The 22,020-nt window shown below is 50.4% G+C and overlaps 1 protein-coding gene across 5 annotated transcripts in view; it reads right to left on the reverse strand.

Moving 5' to 3' along the window:
* LRRC20 (leucine rich repeat containing 20) overlaps positions 1-20,142 on the reverse strand; it is an 86,717-nt gene extending 66,575 nt beyond the window's left edge. For 2 of the 5 annotated variants that reach the window (XM_003903827.4, XM_021943392.2), the window contains exons 1-2: positions 20,046-20,142; positions 13,596-13,740 (exon numbers count right to left, since the gene is read on the reverse strand). In XM_003903827.4, the coding sequence (XP_003903876.2) occupies positions 13,596-13,677 (82 nt within the window). In that variant the 5' untranslated portion in view covers positions 13,678-13,740; positions 20,046-20,142. Of the gene's footprint in view, positions 1-13,169; positions 13,573-13,595; positions 13,741-20,045 lie in introns of those variants that run through there. The other 3 variants (XM_009214763.3, XM_031652251.1, XM_031652250.1) reach the window with 3 other exon arrangements.
* Positions 20,143-22,020: the final 1,878 nt, after the last annotated feature.

Genomic DNA, 22,020 nt, shown 5'->3' on the forward strand with positions numbered 1-22,020 from the left:
ACCTCCCAGAGCAGTGGGCCTCAACGGGGGCAGTTTTGCCCCCAGGGGACATTCGGAAATGTCTGGAGACAAACTTGGCTATTACAACTGGGGGTGGAGTGAGGGCAGGGGGTGCTACCAGTATTATCAACAGAAAGTATGTGTCACCCCAAAATTCATAGGTTAAAATCTAATCTCTAATGTGATGGCATTTGAGGTGGGGCCTTTGGGAGGTGATAAGGTCATGAGGGTGGAGCCCCATGGACGGGATTAGTGTCCTTATGAAAGAGACCCCCAGCTAGTGCAGTGGTTCATACCTGTAACACCTATAATCTCAACATTTTGAGAGGCTGAGGCAGGAGGATCACTTGAGCCCAGGAGTTTGAGACTAGTCTGGGCAAGATGGCAAGACTCGTCTCCATTACAAAAAAAAAAATTAAATTAGCCAGGCATGGTGACATGTGCCTGTAGTCCCAGCTACCCAAGAGGCTGAGTCATGAGGATCATTTTAGCCTAAGAGTTTGAGCCACTGCACTCCAGCCTGGGCAAAGGGAGAGAAGGAGGGAGGGGAGGGGAGGGGAAGGGAGAAGAAACCCCAGAACATTCTCTCAAGGAAGGAAGGAAGGAAGAAACCCCAGAAAAGTCTCTCCCTGGCCCCGCAACCACAGAGGGCATGGCAAGAAACATCTGTTAATGAACCAGGAAGCAGCCCCTCACCAAACACTGAGCCTGCCAGTGCCTTGATTTTGGACTTCCCGGCCTCCAGAATTGTGAAAAATAAGTCTCTGTTGTTTATATTTTGCTATAGAAGCCTGAATGAACTAACACATCTTGCCTCAAGTAGGTAGAGGCTGGGATGTTGCTAAACATCTTACCAAGCACAGGATAGCCCCCCAGAACAAATAATTATCCAGCTCAAAAACCAAAGGCGTCAAGACGGACAAGTGCCCACCCAGGGATACAAAGCCTTCATTTTAAATAGGTGCAGAGTCCTCAAGGGAAGAAAGCCCTCCCCAGGGGCCACAGGAGAGAAGAGGGAGAAGGGTCATTCTTGGCCTCCCAGGAACCCCAATCCAGAGAGAGCACGTCTAGAGGTGGCATGCTAGGCAGAAGGCTCCAAGTTCCCCCTTCACCACAGCACACCACAGAGGAGGCAGAGTTGGGAAAGGTCTGTCTCCTTACAGAGGAACTCAGTCCCCTTGGAAGAGCATCACAGACCCTGCAGTGGGGACCTCTAGCCCCCTCTCCTGCCTGGCAAACTCCCACCTGCTTCCCCCAAGAGGCAGGGAGCCAAGGATGACAGATCTGAGGCCTCAGCCCTTGCGGCAAACACAGCCAGGCAGCCCCAGCTGTCTGGGGGCTGCTGTGTGAGAGTGACTCCCTCCCCTACACTCTCAGAGTTGGACTGTGCCAGGCTGACCCTCAGGACTCGCCAGGCCAGGAAACATCACAGCAAAACACACTCCCCTCACCCCTACCAGGTGCTGGCCTCAGCTATGGGCCAGGAACTACAGGCCTACAAGCCCTGGTGAGGGCCAAGATCACCATCCCACCAGGCCAGAAAAGCAGCTCCCACTCCAGTCCCTGGCTGCCCCCTTTCAGTGTAAGAGTGTGCTACAGAGATGTCTGCCTCCCCTCCAGACTGGGCACTCCCGGGCACATGCACTGCCCTTCAGGCAGGGCACGCACAACAGCTGCTAAATGTGTGTTTTTTCAAAAAGGAGCCAGTGGCAATTTCTGAACAAAGAAAAGGTTGGGATTCAGTGAGTATCTATTAAGTGTTTCCTGAGTACTCTTGTTCAGCAAAGAGGTTGCAACATCGGGTCCCTGCAGGGATTGGACAGGAACGTAAACACAAGAAAGGAGTGGAAGCCTTGGTCAGGACACCCAGCAACAGCTCACCCAGTCACAGCCTGGCCAGGTCCCCGGGCTCGGCTTCCGGTCCTTGGTTTGGCCTGTGACAGGGCGCCATCTGCCGGCTAGTACAGAAGGAAGCAAGCGCTCAGCCAAAGCACAGGCAGGCCTGGGAGGGAGGAAAGGTGGACACACCCCTCGCACTAGCCTTGGTCTCCCTGTTTTGATTCCACAGCTCCCAGCCTAGCTGCTCACGTCCCTCCCCAGGAGCACATCACATCGATGTCCGTATTTATTCATCATCTCCCACACGCACACATCCAGAGCCCTGCCAGGCAATGCCCCTGTCCCACCCCACGGCAGCCACCAGGACAGGAAGCTCCAAATTGTAAACAGTAAGCCAGTGATTCTCAAAATACAAGGCAAAGAAGAATCAGACACAGTTCATGTTACAATGCAGATCACCAGACCCTCTCTGAGATTCTTTTTTTTTTTTTTTTTTTTGAGACGGAGTCTTGCTCTGCCGCCCAGGCTGCAGTGGCACGATCTCAGCTCACTGCACCCTCCACCTCCCAGGTTCAAGCAATTCTCCTGCCTCAGCCTCCTGAGTAGCTGGGATTACAGGCGTGTGCCACCATGCCCAGCTAATTTTTGTATTTTTAGTAGAGAAGGGGTTTCACCATGTTGGTCAGGCTGGTCTTGAACTGCTGACCTCGTGATCCGCCCACCTCAGCCTCCCAAAGTGCTGGGATTACAGGCAAGAGCCACGGTGCCCAGCAAGATTCAACTTTTAAAGCTCTAGAGCAGAGTCCATGAATCTGTATGCTTAACCAATACCCAAATGATCCCGATAGGAGAAACTCTTCGTGACCTTGGATTAAGCAAAGACTTCTCATATATACAATACCAAAAATACCATCAATAAAAGAAAAAATGATAAATTAAATTTCATCAAAATTAAAAATGTGAGACAGGCAGGTGGCAAGCACTTGTAGTTACAGCTACTCTGGAAGCTGAAATGGGAGGATCTCTTGAGCCCAGGAGTTCCAGGCTACAGTGTGCAATGATTGTGCCTGTGAACAGCCACTGCACTCCAGCATGGGCAACATACCCAGACCCCACCTCTAAAACACAAAACTAAAAAGAAAGAAAACCCAGTGTTTTTTAATAGGCAAAAGATTTGAATCGAGATATAATCAAAGACGAATGGATAGCCAACAAGCACATGAAAAGTTGTACAACATCGGCCAGGTGCATTGACTCACACCTGTAGTCCCAGCACTTTGGGCGGCCGAGGCAGGCAGATCACCTGAAGTCAGGAGTTCGAGACCAGCCGGGCCAACATAGTGAAACCCCATCTCTACTAAAAATACAAAAATTAACCGGGCATGATGGCAGATGCCTGTAATCCCAGTTGCTTGGGAGGCTGAGGCAGGAGAATCTCTTGAACCTGGGAGGCGGAGGTTTCAGTGAGGTGAGATTGTGCCATTGCACTCCAGCCTGGGTGACAAGAAGTGAAACTCTGTCTCAAAAAAAAAAGATGTTCAATATCACCAGAGAACTGTAAATTAAAACTACAACAATATACCTCTTAATACTATAAAAAAATAAAAAATAAATCAAACTACAATGAGATACATTACACCCTAGAGAATGTACAGTTAAAAAACATACTGAGTGTTGAAAAGGATGTGAAGGAACTGGAGCTCTCAATCTCTTTGGAAAAGAGTGTGGCAGTTTTTTATAGTCAAACATACTTAATACATATAGTTGGCTCTCTATACCTATGGGTTTTGTATCCACGAATTCAATCAAACACAGAAAATATTTGAAAATAAATAAATAATACAAATTTTAAAAAGCAATACAACTATTTACGTAGTATTTACATTGTATTATGTACTATAAGCAATCTAGAAATGATTTAAAGTATACAGAAGGATGTGTCGCAGGTTAGATGCAAATACTATAGCACTTTATACAAAGGACTTGAGTGTCCTTGAATATTGGTACCTGTGGGGCTCCTCGAACCAATCCCAACAGATACAGAGGGGCAACTGTACAACCCAGTAATCCTACTCCTGTGTGTTTATCTGAGAGAAATGAAAACCTTACTGACCAGATGCCGTGGTTTGTGCCCATAACCCCAGCACTTTGGGAGGCTGAGGCAAGAGGAATGCTTGAGCCTAGGAGTTTGAGACCAGCCTCTCCAACATAGGGAGACCCTATCTCTACAAAAAATACAAAAATTAGCCAGGTACGGTGGTGCACACATGTAGTCTTAGGTACTCAGGAGGCGAGGTGGGAGGACGCTTGAGCCCAGGGGGTGGAGGCTGCAGTGAGCCAAGATCATACCATTGCACTCTAGCCTGGGCAAAAGAGTGAGACCCTGTCTAAAAAAGAAAGAAAAGAAAGAGAAAACTTTGCTTCACAGCAAAATCTGTATGCAAATGTTTACAGGCTTTATTCATGATGTTAAAAAACTGGAAACAGTCCAAATGTCCTTCAGTAGATGAAAGGATAAATGGATCATGGAACACCCACACCATGTAACGCTATTCAGCAGTGAAAGGAATTAACTACTGATTCCCACCAAACACAGATGAATCTCAAATACATGATGCTAAAGCGAAAGAAGCCAGGCTCAAGAGTTTATTTACTCTATCACTCCATTTCCATGATATCCTAGAAAAGGCAAAACCACAGGGATGGAAAAGAGATCAGTGACTCCCAGGTACCGGGGATGGGGAGGGTTTGGCTGCAGGGGAGCACGAGGTGATAAAAAGGTTCTGAGTCTTGTTGTGGTTGGTTATAAAAACATATGTTTGTCAGAACTCAACTATATACTAAAAAGGGTAAATTTTATATATATATATAAATTATAACAATAAAATATATAAGGTGAAGACATGGCAGAATCATCTGGGAGGCTTGCTAAAATCCACACTACCAGCCCCCACCGTCAGAGATTCTATTTTCACAGCTCTGGAGTAGTGCCCATAAAGCTGCCTTTTTTTTTTTTTTTTGGAGACACAGTCTCACTCTGTCGCCCAGGCTGGAGTCCAGTGGCACAATCTCGGCTCACTGCAAGCTCTGCCTCCTGGGTTCAAGTGATTCTCCTACCTCAGGCTCCCAAGTAGCTGGGACTACAGGCGCCCGCCACCACGCCCAGCTAATTTTTTTGTATTTTTAGTAGAGACGGGGTTTCACTGTGTTAGTCAGGATGGTCTCGATCTCCTGACCTCGTGATCCGCCCACTTTGGCCTCCTAAAGTGCTGGGATTACAGGCGTTAGTCACCACGCCCAGCCATTTTTGCATTTTAGTAGAGATGAGTTTCACCATGTTGGCCAGGCTGGTGTCGAACTCCTGACCTTAAGTGATCTACCCACCACAAGGATTATAAGCATGAGCCACCGTGCCCAGCTTGAATCTGCATTTTTTTTCTGAAATTAACTGAGGTTTTATTTTTATTTATTTTTGGCAGCAGGGGGCACCAAGTCTCGCTCTGTCGCCCAAGCTGGAGTGCAATGGTGCGATCTCAGCTCTCTGTGCAACCTCTGCCTCCCAGGTTCAAGCAATCCTCCTGCCTTAGCCTCCTGAGTAGCTGGGACAACAGGCGCATGCCGCCAAGCCCAGCTAAGTTTTTGTATTTTAGTAGAGATGAGGTTTCACCGTGTTGCCCAGGCTGGTCTCAAACTCCTGAGCTCAGGCAATCTGCCCGCCTCAGCCTCCCAAAGTGCTAGGATTACAGGCGTGAGTCACCGTGCCTGGCCTGAATCTGCATTTTTAATCAGCACTCCTACAGTCCTGATGTTGGTTACCCAGGACCTACCCTTTAGAAAATCCTGCAGGAGTGAAGGAACTGATGGAGGGACATTTGCCCATGAAAGCAGTACATGGGGGCTGTCCCTATCGTTTCATTAACTTGAGACAGCCTAATGAATAATGTAAATATTAGATACAAAAGTAGATGTTCACCTCTGATTATTTTGCTCCTTTTCAGGAACAGTGTGGGCTCACTGTGGTTCCAAGAAGACCTGGGAGGAGAGGTAGGTGTGCGGGTGGGCAGAGGCAGGAAGAGGGAGGTTCACATCATTGGCTTAGTTCTGTCAGCCCTCCTCCTCATCTCCACCCTCATCCCTCAGGCAGGCAGAAGGGTGGATGGGGAAAAGCAGGGCTGTGCACTACGCTGACCTATGAACTCTGCTCCCCCTCCAAATAGCTGTGTCACCAGCGGGTCACCTACACTCAGCCTAGCTCCAGCAGCTATAAAACAGAGGAAAAGTACTGCAAAAGCAACGCAGGAGATGAGGGAAGTTGAATACCCTTGTACAACAAAACACGTAAAAACACCAGATAAAATGCTTGAACCTGGGAGGCAGAGATTGCAGTGAGCCGAGATGGCACCACTGCACTCCAGCCTGGGTGACAGAGTAACATCTTGTCAAAAAAAAAAAAAGAAAAAAGAAAGAAGAAAAAAAGAAAGGAAGGAAGGAAGGAAGGAAGGAAGGAAGGAAGGAAGGAAGGAAGGAAGGAAGGAAGAGCGAGCACACACTGGATAAAAGATGTTTCTCACATCTTTGTTTCCTCATCTGTAAAATGTGGGTATTAACATCACCTCTGTCATAGGGTTATCACGGAAGATTAAATGAGGTAAAACCAGCAAACTGTTTACCATGATGCCTGACATTTAACAAGAGCAAGTCCAAAAGATCAAAAATAGAGAATCTGAGTCCAGGCGTGATGGCTCACGCCTGTAATCCCAGAACTTTGGGAGACCGAAACAGGTGGATCACTTGAGGTCAGAAGTTCGAGACCAGCCTGGGCAACATGGTGACACTCCCATCTCTACTAAATATACAAAAATTAGCTGGGAATGGTGGCAGGTGCCCAGTTGGTTTTTGGGGAAAGCTAAGGCAGGAGAATCACTTTGAACGCGGGAGGTGGAGGTTGTAATGAGCCAAATCTACTACTTGGTAACAAAAAACAATAAAATCATAAAAATCTACTACCTGATAAGACAAAAAGCAGTTTCGTCTTTGCCTAGGCAATGAATTTTTTTAAAAACAAAAATAAAAATCTCCACTAAGATTCTGAAACTACAGACCTGTTCTTACTTAGGGTTTGAATATTCACATTCCTTAATTCATATGCAGAAGCCCTTAGGGCTGAAACATTAACAGAAGACGTGCTTCTAGGCTGGTCATACTCAGGCACCTGACCAAAGCAATCACCACCCCTTCAGAGGACACAGCCCCGCAACCCAGGATTACACAGATAGTCCACCAGGCAGGAGCACAGGGTCCAAATTATTATATAAAGTCTGCCCAGAATAACCTACTGTGAGCAAGAGTCAGCAGGAACAACAGATTCAAACCCTCAAGAATGTCCTGTTATAGACAAAACGGGCTGGGCATGGTGGCTCAAGCCTGTAATCCTAGCACTTTGGGAGGCTGAGGCGGGTGGATCACTTGAGGCCAGGAGTTCAAGACCAGCCTGGCCAACACGATGAAACCCCATCTCTACTAAAAGTACAAAAATTAAAAAGTAACCAGGTGTGGTGGCACACGCCTGTAATCCCAGCTACTTGGGAGGCTGAGGCAGGAGAATTGCTTGAACCCGGGAGGTGGAGGCTGCAGTGAGCTGAGATCACGCCACTGCACTGCAGCCTAGGTGACACAGCGAGACTCCGTTTCAAAAAAAAGAAAAAGCAGTAAAGATTTAAAACAAGTATAGGCTGGGACAAGAGGATAGCGTGAGGCCAGGAGTTTGAAACCAGCCTACGCAACATAGTGAGACCCCATCTCTACAAAAGATTTTAAAAATTAGTCGGTGTAGTAGCAAGTGCCTGTAGTCTTAACTACTCGGAAGGCTGAGGTGGGAGGATCACTTGAGCACAGGAATTGAAGGCTGCAGGGAACTATGATTGCGCCACTGCACTCCAGCCTGGGTGACAGAACAAGACCTTATTTCTAAAATGATTAAAGAAATAAAAAAATAGAGCATAAGAAAGAAATAAGATTATTCCCTTAAATCGGATGTTTTTTTTTTTTTTCAGTAAGAAGCAAAAGATTCATTGGATCTGAAGAGAAACCAGAGTATATTATATCAGATTTTTAAAATAGAACTTTTTCTTGCCCAGGCTGGAGTGCAGTGGCCCGATCATGGCTCACTGCAGCCTCAACCTCCAGGATTCTTGCAATCTTCTCGCCTCCGTCTCCCAAAGTACCTGACACTACAGGTGCGTGCCACTGCACCTGGCTAATTTTTTAGGTTTTATTTTTGGTAGAGACAGGGTCTCTACCAAAAATACAAGCAGTTAGCATGTATTGAGTACCTGCTGTGTACTAGGTGCTTGGGGGCTCCCAGGGATGTGTGTAGTAGAGTCTCGGGCCTCAGGCCTTTTCAAATCCTGCTCCTCTGCGTCACGATCATTCTTTAAAAGCCAGCCCCCCATGCACACAGCAGAGCTGGGAGCCTAAGACCCGGAGAGGAGCGGGGTGCAGGGAAGCCTGGCCCGCAACCACAGGCTGGAGGGAAGGGTGGGGTCAGACTGAGGCCCCTCAGGGGTCCAGGACCCATGGAAGCCCAGATGGAAAAGGGGCAGGGAAAGAGAGCCTGGCTCAGGGGAGGGAGACTACCTAAGGGGCAGTTTGCAACTCTGCATGCTCCTTAGAAGCATCTAGAAGATGATGCTGAGGAGGGGTGAGGGGCTGGGAGGAAAGCAGCTTCAACTCAAGTTGAGGGCCTCCCAGGGGCCAAATGGAAAGGAGCCCACATCTCCAGGGATGGAGAAGCCTGGAGTGGAGTGAGAAAGGCTGGGATCTATGCCTCAAGTTACAGGAGGAAGCAGGCCTGGCTCCAGCTCTAGCCAGCGGTACCCCAGGAGCACTGGGGCAGCGTTCGAAGTGCTTACCAGGGTTACTTGCCTGAGTAAGGTGAGAGCAAGCCTGTAACTGAGCTCTTCCAGCCCAGTCTCTACAGGCGATCTCCCACTCTGCAGCAACACCTGTGGCTCTGGAGCACCACCCCGGGAGGGAACCCAGCAGGAAGGGAAAAGCCAGGGAAGCCTGTGCCTCTCCCAGGGGCCTCGACTTTGAGAATGAGTTACCCCTGAACTCTCATCTGTTGTCGAGATGTGTGTTTTATTTCCATAGTGGCAGGTAGCCCTTTCCCTAAAATCTGTTCTCTAATTTTAAGAGTAATACGTTCATTATAGAATATTTAGAAAATGCAAAAATAGTATTTTCTAACTCCCATTTGCATATTGGTTATTTCCTTCCATTTTCTTTCCTACATACATGCACAGGTTTAACATAATTCGTATCTCACCCTACGAATTAGTTTGGCATTCTTGATTTTTTCTGATTCACATTATATATGAGAATGTGCCAGTCATTTTTTGTTTTGTGTTTTTTTTTTTTTGAGACAGAGTCTCACTCTGTTGCCCAGGCTGGAGTCCAGTGGCACGATCTTGGCTCACTGCAAGCTCCACCTCCCGGGTCCACACCAGTCTCCCGCCTCAGCCTCCCGAGCAGCTGGGACTACAGGTGCCTGCCACCACACCCCGCTAATTTTTTTGTATTTTCAGTAGAGACAGAGTTTCACCATGTTAGCCAGGATCTCGTGACCTTGTCTCGATCTCCTGACCTCGTGATCCGCCCACCTCGGCCTCCTAAAGTGCTGGGATTACAGAGCCACTGCACCTGGCTGAGAATGTGCCAGTCTTTATTCAGTCATACAATGAAATATTATGCTCCATTGTTGATGGCTACATAAATAGCATTATATAGGCAGGGTGCGGTGGCTCACGCCTGTAATCCCAGCACCTTAGGAGGCTGAGGCGGGTGGATCGCTTGAGGTCAGGTATTCAAGACCAGCTTGGCCAACGTGGCAAAACCCCATCTCCACTAAAAAATAAATTTAAAAATTAGCCAGGCATGGTGGCACACACCTGTAATCCCCGCTACTTGGGAGGCTGAAGGAGAATCACTTGAACCTGGGAGAGGGAGGTTGCAGTGAGCCAAGATTGTGCCATGGCACTCCAGCCTGGGCAAGCAAGATGACTCCATCTCAAAAAAAAAAAAAAAAAAAAAAAAGCATTGTATAGCTGTAGCCAAATTTATTTAAGCAATTTTCTGGTGCTGGATGTTTAGGATGCTTCAGCTTGTTAGCAGTTTTACATGAGAACCATATGGAGTTACTTTATGATTCAATTCAATTACCATCTCCTCCAGAAAGCCTTCCCAGACTACTTCAATACCCAGCCGTATCTCCCACCTCTGAACTAGGACAACCTGTGTTCCATCCGACACACCTTAGCATGGAGCCTGTGTGTCACTGCTCTCTGAAGACCATCTTGTGGGTGGTGGGCTGGTCTCAGGTCCAGGACTCTACTACACACATTCCTGGGTGCCCCCAAGCAACCAGTATACAGCAGATATTCAATACATGCTAACTGCTTAGACCCAGCCCCCTTAGATTATATGAGCCTGGTCAGCTCCATTTCCTAAGGGTCAGGATTACAGGTGCCCACTATGGCCAGGTTGGAAATTTTGCTTCTTCTCTGGCCACTGCACAGGTACAAAGGATCCCTGTTATTCAGCCACAACTTTAAGACCCAGTCCTGGCCGGGCACAGTGGCTCATGCCTGTAATCCCAGCACTTTGGGAGGCTAAGGCAGGTGGATCACGAGGTCAGGAGATCGAGACCATCCTGGCTAACACGGTGAAACCCCGTCTCTACTAAAAATACAAAAAAAAAAAATTAGCCGGGTGTGGTGGCCGGCGCCTGTAGTCCCAGCTACTCGGGAGGCTGAGGCTGGAGAATGGGGTGAACCCGGGAGGCGGAGCTTGCAGTGAGCCGAGTTTGCACCACTGCACTCCAGCCCGGGTGACAGAGCGAGACTCTGTCTCAAAAAAAAACAAAAGACCCAGTCCCCTCCATATGAAAATCTTGAGCTTCAGGTAAGATCGCCATGGCTAAAGCCTCTCCCAACTTGACTAGAGCTTCACAGCAGTCATGACCCTGGCAATCACCAAAACCTGCTCCCACCCCAGGGCTGCATGGTAGAGACATGGCCCAGACTCTGGTGCCAGACAGTCAGGGTTCCAATCCCAGGCATGGCAGTGGTCTGGTAGAGTGGCCAGAGAACTGCTTGGGTTCCTTGGTGGGTATGGCCCCCCGGCAGTGCAGGGGAGCTGGTCGCAGCATGCCCTGTCCTAGCCGCCCTGCACATTTCACCTGATGCAGGGTGCCCACTCTTCAGCTCACAGAAATGCCCACCTGGCCACCTGACCTTGCAATCTCCAGTCCACAGAGGTTGAAGTTCAGGGGGTCCTCAACACGACCTTCCAAGCTCTCCGCCTGCCAGGCACCATCCCTCAACACCTGCCCCAATGCTGCTGTGGTAATTGGGCAGGGTCTCTCCTCCAACTCAGGCACACCCCTGCCACTGCCTAGAGTGCCTGTTTCCTCACCGCTGCCCCCTGAAACATCCTCTCTCAAACAGCACCCACCCCCAAGCAGCTTCCCCAACGCCCCTGGTAAGAATTGTGTTCCCACCCCTGCGGCCTCTCCACTCTTGCCACATCTGAGTGAAGTGGAGCTGCTGTGTCCCTATCCCCTGTGATGCTTTTTTTTTTTTTTTTTGAGATGGAGCCTAGCTCCATCACCCAAGCTGGAGGTGCAATGGCAAGATCTTGACTCACTGCAACTTCCACCTCCTGGGTTCAGGCAATTCTCCTGCCTCAGCCTCCCAAGTAGCTGGGATTACAGGCGTGTACCACCACACCAGGCTAATTTTTTGAATTTTTAGTATGTTTTCATATGTTGGCCAGGCTGGTCTTGAACTCCTGGCCCCAAGCGATCCACCTGCTTCGGCCTCCCAAAGTGCTGAGATTACAGGTATGAGCCACCATGCCCGGCCCCCTGTGACATTTTGAAGCAGGGGTAGGTTACTCACCACAGACATCTGTCAATTTGCACTGAATCCTCCACTGGAAGGCAGTAAGAAGCACACCCAGCACAGACCTGGCTGGATGACACCCGTAGAAGGTGCATTTGCGAAAGGAAGGGCTTAGGTCCCACCGCCAGCTTTTGGGAATGAACAAAAATTAAAAATAATAACTGCCATTTATCAAGCTCCCTATGTGCCAAACACCTTACAGACATTCCAATTACTCTTAACTGCCCTGATGAGGTAGGCACAATTACCATTCCCATTTTATAGATGAAGAAACTGAGGATCTGAGAGGTTAAGCAATCTGCTACAGTACCAGGTTGAGTGGGTGGCAGAGCAGGGATTCAAATCCAGGCCCATGTGACTCAAAGCCTAGCTCTGAACCACAGTTTCAGTGGTAGAGAGCCTTAAACAACCATATTACTGACCAGTACAGGATTCTAGAATTCCTTCAATGAGGGCTCACAGTCATCAGCTCACTAGCTTAAGGCTCCTTCCAAAGGCTTCCCTCCAACACCAATGACAATCTTCAGTGAACCTGCTGATAGAAGAAATGCCTCTCGCCTTAGCTAAGCTCAGCAAACACTTCCACATGTTTACAAAGTGCCTGACACTGAGCTGGGCTCTGGGGCAGGGCAGAGGGAAGCAAACAACCACAGGGTCCCTGTGCTGTACAGATGCTGAAGGGGTGCTACAGAGGACGAAGGGAGCAAAGAGTGGATGAGGTAAGGCGGAGGGCTTCCTGGAAGAGGCAGTGATCAAGCTCATCTTGAAGGCTGAGTGTCTCTCCACTTCCTGGACCACCTCTCTCTGCCTCTGACTGCCTTTCCAGTCTCTGTGACTTTGCTGAGGCAGTAACCACCATGGAAGGAAGCACTCCTTTGTGAGACAGACAGACAGACAGACACACACACACACACACACACACACACACACACCCCTACCTGCCTGTGAAATTCCTCTCCATGTACCTAACTCCAATTCTGCCTGCCTATCTGCAAGATCATCCCCAAGGCAGGACTGTGCTCCAGGCCTCTACAGTGGTGCCTGCATTCCAGGGGTGAGACACATGCACACACACACACGCACACAAACACACTCGGGCATGTGCACGCACACACAGGCGCACACACAGGAAACTGCACCGTATCCCCTGCTGCCCCTTGCACTTGGTGGACGGTCAATAAATATCTGCTGAATTCAATTAAATGGGATGGTTTGCCTAAATGCTTGGGAGTCTTGGGGTAATCGATGGAATAAAATGCCCTGGCCAATTCAAAGCAAAAAATATATAAGACACAATTCAAGAAAAATAGTGGAGTGTAAAGGGGTCTCCTAGCTGGGCAACCTCAAAGAAACCCATTTTGCCGTCACCTTTCTTCATGGGATGACTGAGGCTTGCCACGCCCAGCTGACTTCATTCACCCCAGGAAGCCTGTGAAGATTCAACAAGATAACATTCAGGAGGTGCCCAGCACGGGGCCTGGCACACAGATGCTACTTGGCCAGGACCAGCTCTGTTTTTTCACCTAGTCCAAGGGTACACACACTCAGTCACTGGCAGTTAAAAGACAAGCAGGCAGGCCCCATCACTCAGTGGTTTTCAAACCTCTTTGACCAGGACCCACAGTAAGAAATGTCTTACACAAACTACACACTGTTGCAATGAAAGTTCTACAAAACACTTATTCTCAGGATGAGGTTGCGCACTGACACTTGTGTCTTTCATCTCTGTTTCATTTCTAAGTTGATCTCACAACTGCTTCCAGGGAAGTTGGGAAAAGCCCTGCCCTCACTCACCCAGAGTGTCAGAGCCGCTCTCCACCGTCTCGTTGACCTTCCTTGCTACTCTGGCCACAGCCTCACCCATCTTCTTCAGCATGCAGACACAGGTGTCCTGCTGCCAGCCCCCAGGCTGGTCTGCTGCTCACAAAAGGACCTGAGCCTGGGGAAGATGCAGTGCCATGAAGTGCCTGCCTGTCAGCCAGGGGCCCACCCAGGCATCCCCCTCTAGCATCCTTCTCCCCCAGGACCCAGGCTGCCAGGAAGCCTGCAGGGAGGGCCCCAGGCCACTCACCTCCTCTTGCAGGGCCAAGAGCTCAGGCCACATCCAGCTTGGCCTTTGCACAGGCTGGTCTGCCAGTCAGAGGGTGGGGGCAGCTGGGTCCTACTGGTTTTCGGGGAGGATCAACATGTGTGACCTCACCAGATATGGGGACCAGGCCTGAGCCAGCAGCTAGGGAGGTGTGAGGACTCAGGGGTGTGCTGGCCTGTGATTCACTCTATAGGCGGGGCATTGGGAAGGAGGTAGGGTGCAGCCAACTACAGGAGAAAGACACCTGTCCCTCCATCCCACAGCCTCTAAGCTGGTGCCCTGTCCACACCCCACCCAGGACAATTTCCCCAGCTCCCCTGTTCAACCCACCCATATCTGCCTTGTGCATGGCAGGAAGTGGGGACATTAAGGCAAATCAGAGCCCTGTGAGCCCATCAGAACACACGGACTGGCAGTGGATGGTCTGTAAGAATTCCTTTCCCACGTGCCAGTAGGAAGGAGAGTTTACAGTACTAGCCTGTGTGATTATCAGCCTGATGCTGCATCTTGCCGAGGCAAGAAAAGCGGGTGGCAGGGGAGAGGGGTGGGTGGAGATGGAAATGAGAGAAGAGAAAGCAGGTGGCGGGGGAGGGGGGTGGGTGGAGATGGAAATGAGAGAAGAGAGATTGGATCACTAGAGGAAAAGAGGCTGAAAGAAAGGTGAGGAAGACAAAATGACAAGGTGTTAAGACATAAGGACTTGCAAACACCCTCAACTCCCGGTTTATTACAGAGAAGGAAATGAGCATAGAGAGGGGCTAGGTGACCTGGCCAAAGTCAAACTACAAGTGGCAAGAATCGGGTCAGCCCAGCTCCATATCCAGTGTTCACTTCTTTATAAAAATAGCAGCACCCCCGCCGGGCACAGTGGCTCACGCCTGTAATCCCAGCACTTTGGGAGGCCGAGGCGGGCAGATCACGAGGTCAGGAGATCGAGACCATCCTGGCTAACACAGTGAAACCCCGTCTCTACTAAAAATACAAAAATTAGCCGGGCGTGGTGGTGGGTGCCTGTAGTCCCAGCTACTCAGGAGGCTGAGGCAGGAGAATGGCGTGAACCCGGAAGGTGGAGCTTGCAGTGAGCCAAGATCGCACCACTGCACTCCAGCCTGAGCGACAGAGCGAGACTCCATCTCAAAAAACAAAACAAAACAAAACAAAAAAATAGCAGCATCCCATGGAGAGAGGAATGAGCTCAAGTCCAAGGTCAGCACCCTGCTTTGCCCCCAGACCCCAGTCCCAGCTTCATAGACAGCTCAAGGAGCTCCAATGAACTCACTCCAAGGGCCAAAGGCAGAAGAAGGTGAAGGGCAGAGAGAAAGGGCATGGGGACAGTGCTAAGAGCTAACAGTCACCAAGAAAAAGTTCCCACGTGGTCAACTGGACAAGCAGGGCAGGCAAGACCAAGCCAGGGTGGGCCAAGCCCACCCATCTGCCTCGGGGAGTTACTGTAAGTTTAGTATGTGTGGGCATTTCCACTAAGGAGGCTGGCACTAAAGGTTTGAGACACATGCGTACAGAGCAGTGGGAAAACACTGATTTTGGAGACACGTCAAATGCTCAACTCCCCCATTTATTAGTGAGAAGACTTGGGAGAGTTTCTTAACTCCTCTGAGCCTGTTTCTTCATGTGAATAGGAGATCTAGTAATATCCAACTTGTTAGGTTAATATAAGGATTGAACAAAACACATATACGAGCTAGCTCAGAGCCCAGGACATGTAAATACTCAATAAAAGTTAAGAGGATAAAGCAGTGCACATGTGGATGTAACACCAGCATCTAACCCCAGTTTAATACTCATGTGACTCTGAACAAAACACTTAGGGAACTCATCTTTGAGGAATTTCTCTCTCTCCCACCTCCAGGAAATCTCCTCTGATTGCTTCAGTGTTCTCTGCTCCCTCTGAGTTTCAGTAGCACTTAACGACTTAGCACAAGTCACCTGGATTATTTATGAGCTTTTAAATATACACTTGTCAGCCAGGCGCAGTGACTCATGCCTATAATCCCAGCACTTTGGGAGGCCGAGGCAGGTGGATCACTTGAGGTCAGGAGTTGGAAACCAGCCTGACCAACATGGTAAAACTCCATCTCTACTGAAAATACCAAAAAAAAAAAAAAATGGCCAGGTGCGGTGGCTCACACCCGTAATCCCAGCACTTTGGAAGGCCGAGGTGGGCAGATCACCTAAGGTCAGGAGTTCAAGACCAGCTGGCCAACGTGGTAAAACCCCATCTCTAGTAAAAATACAAAAATTAGCCAGGCGTGGTGGCGGGTGCCTCGGGAGGCTGAGGCAGGAGAATCACTTGAACCCAGGAGGCAGAGGTTGCAGTGAGTGAGATTGTGTCATTGCACTCCAGCATGGGCAACAAGAGCGAACCTCAGGCTCAAAAAAAAAAAAAATTAGCCAGGCATGGTGGCACATGCCTATAATCCCGGGTACTCGGGAGGCTGAGACAGGAGAATCGCTTGAACCCAGGAGGTGGAGGTTGCAGTGAGCCAAGATCGTGCCATTGCACTCCAGCATGGGCGACAAGAGCAAAGCTCCGTCTCAAAAATAAATAAATAAACAAACAAACAAACATACACTTGTCTCCTCCATTGGCCTGTGGGCAGCTTGGGGGCAGGGAATAGATCTATACTGTGCTTCTCCCCACACACTCAACACAGGTGCTTGGTTAGTATCCCCTAATGGTGATGATCAACAGACATCATTTGTATTTCCAATCTGAATACAGGTCAAGAGACTCTTACAACAAATCTAAGACACTGTCTAAATTGAGAAAGGTCAAAAACCAAAAGGCTAACAGTGCCAGGTGGCCAATCTGCATAAGGTGAGCCAGTGCAGGGCAGAAGGGAATAGAAAGGACTGTGGCAAACTGGACCCAACAACTTCACCATGCTGCCTCAAAGACTGTACCCCTAAGCCTAAATCATAGCCATGTTGCTAGCATCTTCGTGACTTTTTCTAACCCCTTTATGAATGGGAAAGCTGAGGATCCAACAGGGGAAGCAAATCAGCTAGATGAAAACAAAAAACCCACGTATCCTAAGTCCCAGCCTCGGACTCTTCCCACCATTCCATGCTCCCTCCTTTCTCCATCTCCAATTCATCATCAATAATCATAAACATTTACTGAGTATCTCCTAGGTGTGAGGGATAAGAATGAAGAGGGAGAAAGAAATGCAGGAAACAGTTCCGACTTGTGATTCTGATGAGGAAGAGCTTTCTGAAGAACAGCACTGAAGCAATCTTGGCCTTACAGCAGAGAGGGAAAGGAAGGGAAGCCACCAAGCTGCCCAGGGTCTGGGGTAGCCCTGGTGGGATCACCTGGGCTGAACACCTTCAATCAGGCACTATGCCTGCAATTCTACTAGCTGCCACCGGGTGGGGGAGGTGGTGCCTTAGACCAGCGTCCCCAAACTTTTCGGTTTCCTGGAAGACAATTCTTCCCACCACAGGGGGAGAGGGATGAAACTATTCCACCTCAGATCATCAGGCATTAGATTATCATAAGGAGAGCACAACCTAGATCCATCGCATTCGCAGTTCACAATAGGGTTCAGGCTCCTAAGAGAATCGAATGTGGCCGTTGGTCTGACAGGAGGCAGAGCTCAGGCGGTAATGCTCACTGGTGCTCACCTCCTGCTGTGCAGCCAGGTTCCTCACAGGCCATGGACCTGTACCATCCACAGTCCATGGGTTGAGGACCCTTGCCTTAGACCACTGTAGAAAACTAGTCAGATTAAAAATTTCACCACCGGTGGCAAGTTCAGACAGTCTACTATGTGGGTCAGAGTGGACACAGGCACAGGAATAGAAACATGTGAAGTCTAGGTGTCAGGGCAATTCAATCGGAAGAAGGGCCCCTTCTATGTCAGAGGATGGAGGATGCTCTGAGTACGGCACAGATGTGCTCTGGACCCCCAAAAGGTTCCTGCTGCCTAAAATCACCATGCTTATTAACTAGCTAGGAAGCCATCCTCCTTGACCTAAAATGCCCCTTCCTCCACAAGGAAGAATTGTTTCATGAAGTCCAGCTGACAGGCCTGGGCTCCTCAGGGTACCTGGTCAATGCCATCTGCAGGGATGGTGGTAGTGGAGAGTCACAGAGTGTCCCAAAAGGGAGAAACAGACACCATCAGCCCACATGGGCCAGATCTCCACTTGGGGCACCCCAGCCAGCTGGCACTACTGGTCCCAGCCAGTCCCAGGCAATAGAGGGTAGGCCTTCGAAAATGTCAAGGAAAGTACTCCAAATCCCAGAGACGCTTCAGCACAAGGTCAAAGCTCATACTCACACTGCCTACATCCTCAAAGCAGGGCCCTCTCCACACACCCCCAACCCGTTCCTCAGAGTGAGCATCCTGGTCCGGTGAAACGTTTAAATCCAGCAAACATCTCCTGGGCACCTTGCATAAGGCCCCTACTGTGGGAGTAAAGGGGCAAAGATGGGGTATGGGCTAGAAGAAGCTTCCCACTGGGAGGCAGGATGAGCCTGATACTAGTAAGGCTACAGGGCCAGGCCTAAGGGGGGCATGAAGGCACATGGCATGGCCAGGGGGAAGGGACAGGGGCTGAGCAGCAGGTGCACAGAGAGATTCAGGAGAGAGAGACAGGGAGCCAATGGGCTCCCAGATTACTGAAGAAGGGAACTGCAGGCCTCTTGCAAGGCTGTCCTCTGCTTCTCTGTGGTGAACTAAGAGAAGTTTTTTGAGGAAGGCAGCCGAATCCACAGTTTCGCAGTTAACAGTGTTGTGAGCAGTCCCATTTGTAAAATGGAAATACCACCTTCCTCACTGGATAATTGTGAGAAGTAACTGCTATGTAACTTTTGGGAAAGGACTTTGCAAACCATTACATGTTTCCCACACCAAGGCATTACCAGTAGGTAATTAAACAGGTGCAGAGAGGAAGTTTGGATGCAATAAATTCAACGCCAGACAAAAACGTTGTCCTGCTTTGTGGGAGCTGGCAATACAGCCCTCCTCTTCCTATAACCTGGTTTCACCTGGACTCAGGCTGGCTGGGGGAGGGGCGATTTTTGCTTAAACCCTGACCTGGCCCCCTGACTCCAGCCCTTACCATCAAGAACTCGACCTTATCTGCAGTCCGGAGACCTCTGCAAAGGAGACGCTGCGACAGCCCGTCCCCACCATCTGCTCCTATATTTAGTTACTGGTGTTGTCATTTGGGAACGTTAGAGCCTGGCAGCGGCTCGGATGGGCAACCGGAGCCTCCGGAGCCATGTGTGCAAGCTGGCCCTACCGCTGGCTCCAGCCCGGGCTCTGGACCATGCCAAGCTGGGGAGCGGGTGAGGAGGTGAGGAGCGACCCAAGCAGTCCCAAACCCCCCTTCACGTCAGAACGAAGTTGACCCACTTTCCCACCCCAGAGTAAGAAGCCCGCTGGGACGTGAGCGGGACCTGCTGGCTCCCCGTTTTTGTGGCATGGGGTTCGGGAAGCTAAGCGCGTGCTCCCTCGCTAACATCCTAGGCATCCTCGGACTGAGCCTCCAGTACTACGCAAGATGGCCAGGCAAGGGTCCCCCCGCCCTTCGTGCCAGGACCCGCCTCACCCCTGGTGCCTGCAGCCAATGGCACCTCGTCCGGCTGGCCCGGCAGGCGGGGACTGGGAGAATAAAGCAGGCAGAGGGAAGAACGCTAGTGATCGCAGAGGGCCCGGGGCTTCTACGCTGCCCAGAGGCCGAGAGGCACGTTCTGGAGCAGGCGTCTACAGCTCCCCAGAGCGGAAGCAAACCCCGAAAGTGTCGCTTCGGGGACGAAATGCACAGCAGCCTCTCCCAGCAAGGGCGCCTCCCGCGAGGAATGGAGGCCCGCCTGGGAGCGCTTCTCCGAGCTCCCTATTCCCTGGCACCGCTGCACCCACTGCCGGGAACCATCGGAGTCCAGCTGCAGTGAGCAAGCAAGAGCCCGCGCATGCCGGGCGCCTTGGCACCGCCAGAGCCTCCGCTGGTGCAACCGCTGCTCTTTTCCACTGGGTGACCTGGGGGAGGGGAGGGGACGCTGCAAAAATCGGGACACTTCTCGCCCTCTCTCCCCCAGCCCCTGCAACGCTTGGCCTTGGACTACGTTTACTTTGCGGGGCAAGAAGCGTGTGGTCCCGCTCCGGGCCGCTTTTGGCTCCACTTACGGCGACAATGCCTCCTAGCGCCCTGCGCCTCGCAGTCACGCTCCCTCCGCCGCCGGCGGCGCCCCAGGCGAGTTCCGAGCCGGCGGGGCGGGGCGCGAGGGGCTGCGGGAACTGCGAGCGCGGCCACTCCGCCAATCCCCGCGCCAGGACCGGCGCCGTGGCGGGAGTAGGCTGGGCCCGGGCTGCGCGCAGCCAATCAACGCGGGAGCGGCGCGCGCGGGGGAGGCGCGCGCGGAAGGGCATCCCGCGCGCTCCCGCCCGAAGGGAGTAACCGCTTTGTGTGCTGCCTCTGGAGGGAGAACGCCAGAGAGGGCGGAAATACGGAGTGGGACGTGCGGTACATCCCAGGATCTATAGGACCGGGGCTCCAGATTGGATTTTCTCGAGGGAATGGAGTTGAATTAACCGGATCAGGGATACTTCGAAACACGTGAACATGGAGCATAGGGAACTTTTCCTATGATGACTTCGGGTGCCCATTGTTTTTAGTATATGGAAGGCTCTGTGTCTCGGCCCTGTGTCTCCAAAGCCTAATGTTCTCATCCATATAATATGACTTGAGGGCGGGGCGCGGTGGCTACGCCTGTAATCCCAGCACTTTGGGAGGCCGAGGTAGACGGATCACCTGAGTTCGGGAGTTCGAGACCAGCCTGGCCAACATGGTGAAACCCCCGTCTCTACTAAAAATACAAAAATTAGCCGGGCGTGGTGGCGGGCGCCTGTAGCCGCAGCGATTCGGGATGCTGAGGCAGGAGAATCGCTTGAACCCGGGAGACGGAGGTTGCAGTGAGCCGAGATTGGCACTCCAGCCTGAGCGGACAGAGTGAGAATCTGTCTCAAAGAGGGGAAAAAAAATATTTAATTCTGCCTCTACGGGGTCTAGGCAGTCAAAGAATGCACATTCCCTTGGGCCTTGATGGATATTTAGGGTTTACTTATGCCCTCTCCACCCCCAACAATATGTTAAAGTTCATCAGAATGTGATCTTATTTGGAAGTAGGGCCATTGCAGATGTAATGACTTAAGGTCATGCTGGAGTAGGGCGGGCCCCTAATCCACTGAGACTGGTGTTGTAAGAGAAGAGACATAGAAGAGACGCACAGGGAGAACCACTGGTGGTGATGGCGACAGGGATCAGCTGATGCATTTTCAAGGCCAGCAGTGCCAAGCACTGCCAGCAGGGACCAGAAGCTAGGAAAGTGCAGGGAATAGTTCCTCCTTCAGAGCCTCCAAAAAGTAACTAACCCTCCAGACACCTTGATTTTGGACTTAATAGCTTCCAGAGCTGTAAGTGAATAAATTTCTGTTGCTTTACACCACCCAGTTTATGTCCATTTGTTATAGCAGTCCTAGGAAAAATCTACAATAGGTTAGTAGAAATAAAGAGAAGAGGATGGTAAATATCTCCAAACTAAGTCTTTTGAAACTGAATGCTTAATATATGCAAGGTCCTGCGTCTTGGGGTATACTGACATGAATCAGACACAGACCCTGCTCTCAAGGAGTTACCAGTCAAGTAGATACTTAAGCAGCCATGTTTTCTGAGCCCTTGTGCCTTCCCGAGGAAGACTATGGAGACCTCTCTCAACCCATCAACACCATATCCCTACCAGATATATACCAAGTACCAGATATAAATAACTAATGGGTAGAGTCCCATTCTGCCCATGCTGAGATGCTGCTTGTCACTGTAGACAAAACAGACATGGTTCTTTCTGTTTTCACTGAAAACCAGCATGACACTTCTACCCAACTTTTACACGTGGATGTCTTTTCTCCCCCGCGAGTCCATATGCAGACCTGAGACAGCCAGTACAGTGTTTCTGCACCCATGGTAAGGGCTCAGTATATACTGCTGGTTGATGGCCCCAGCCTGGGGTTTCCAACATTCATGCTTTCCCTCAGCCAGTCCCCTGTCCCAGGCAGTTCATCCTGGACCCTCTAACTCCACAGAGACAACATCCCTCCCTAGCTC

This window comes from Papio anubis, chromosome 11 (assembly GCF_008728515.1).
Source record: "Papio anubis isolate 15944 chromosome 11, Panubis1.0, whole genome shotgun sequence".
NCBI lineage: Eukaryota > Metazoa > Chordata > Mammalia > Primates > Cercopithecidae > Papio > Papio anubis.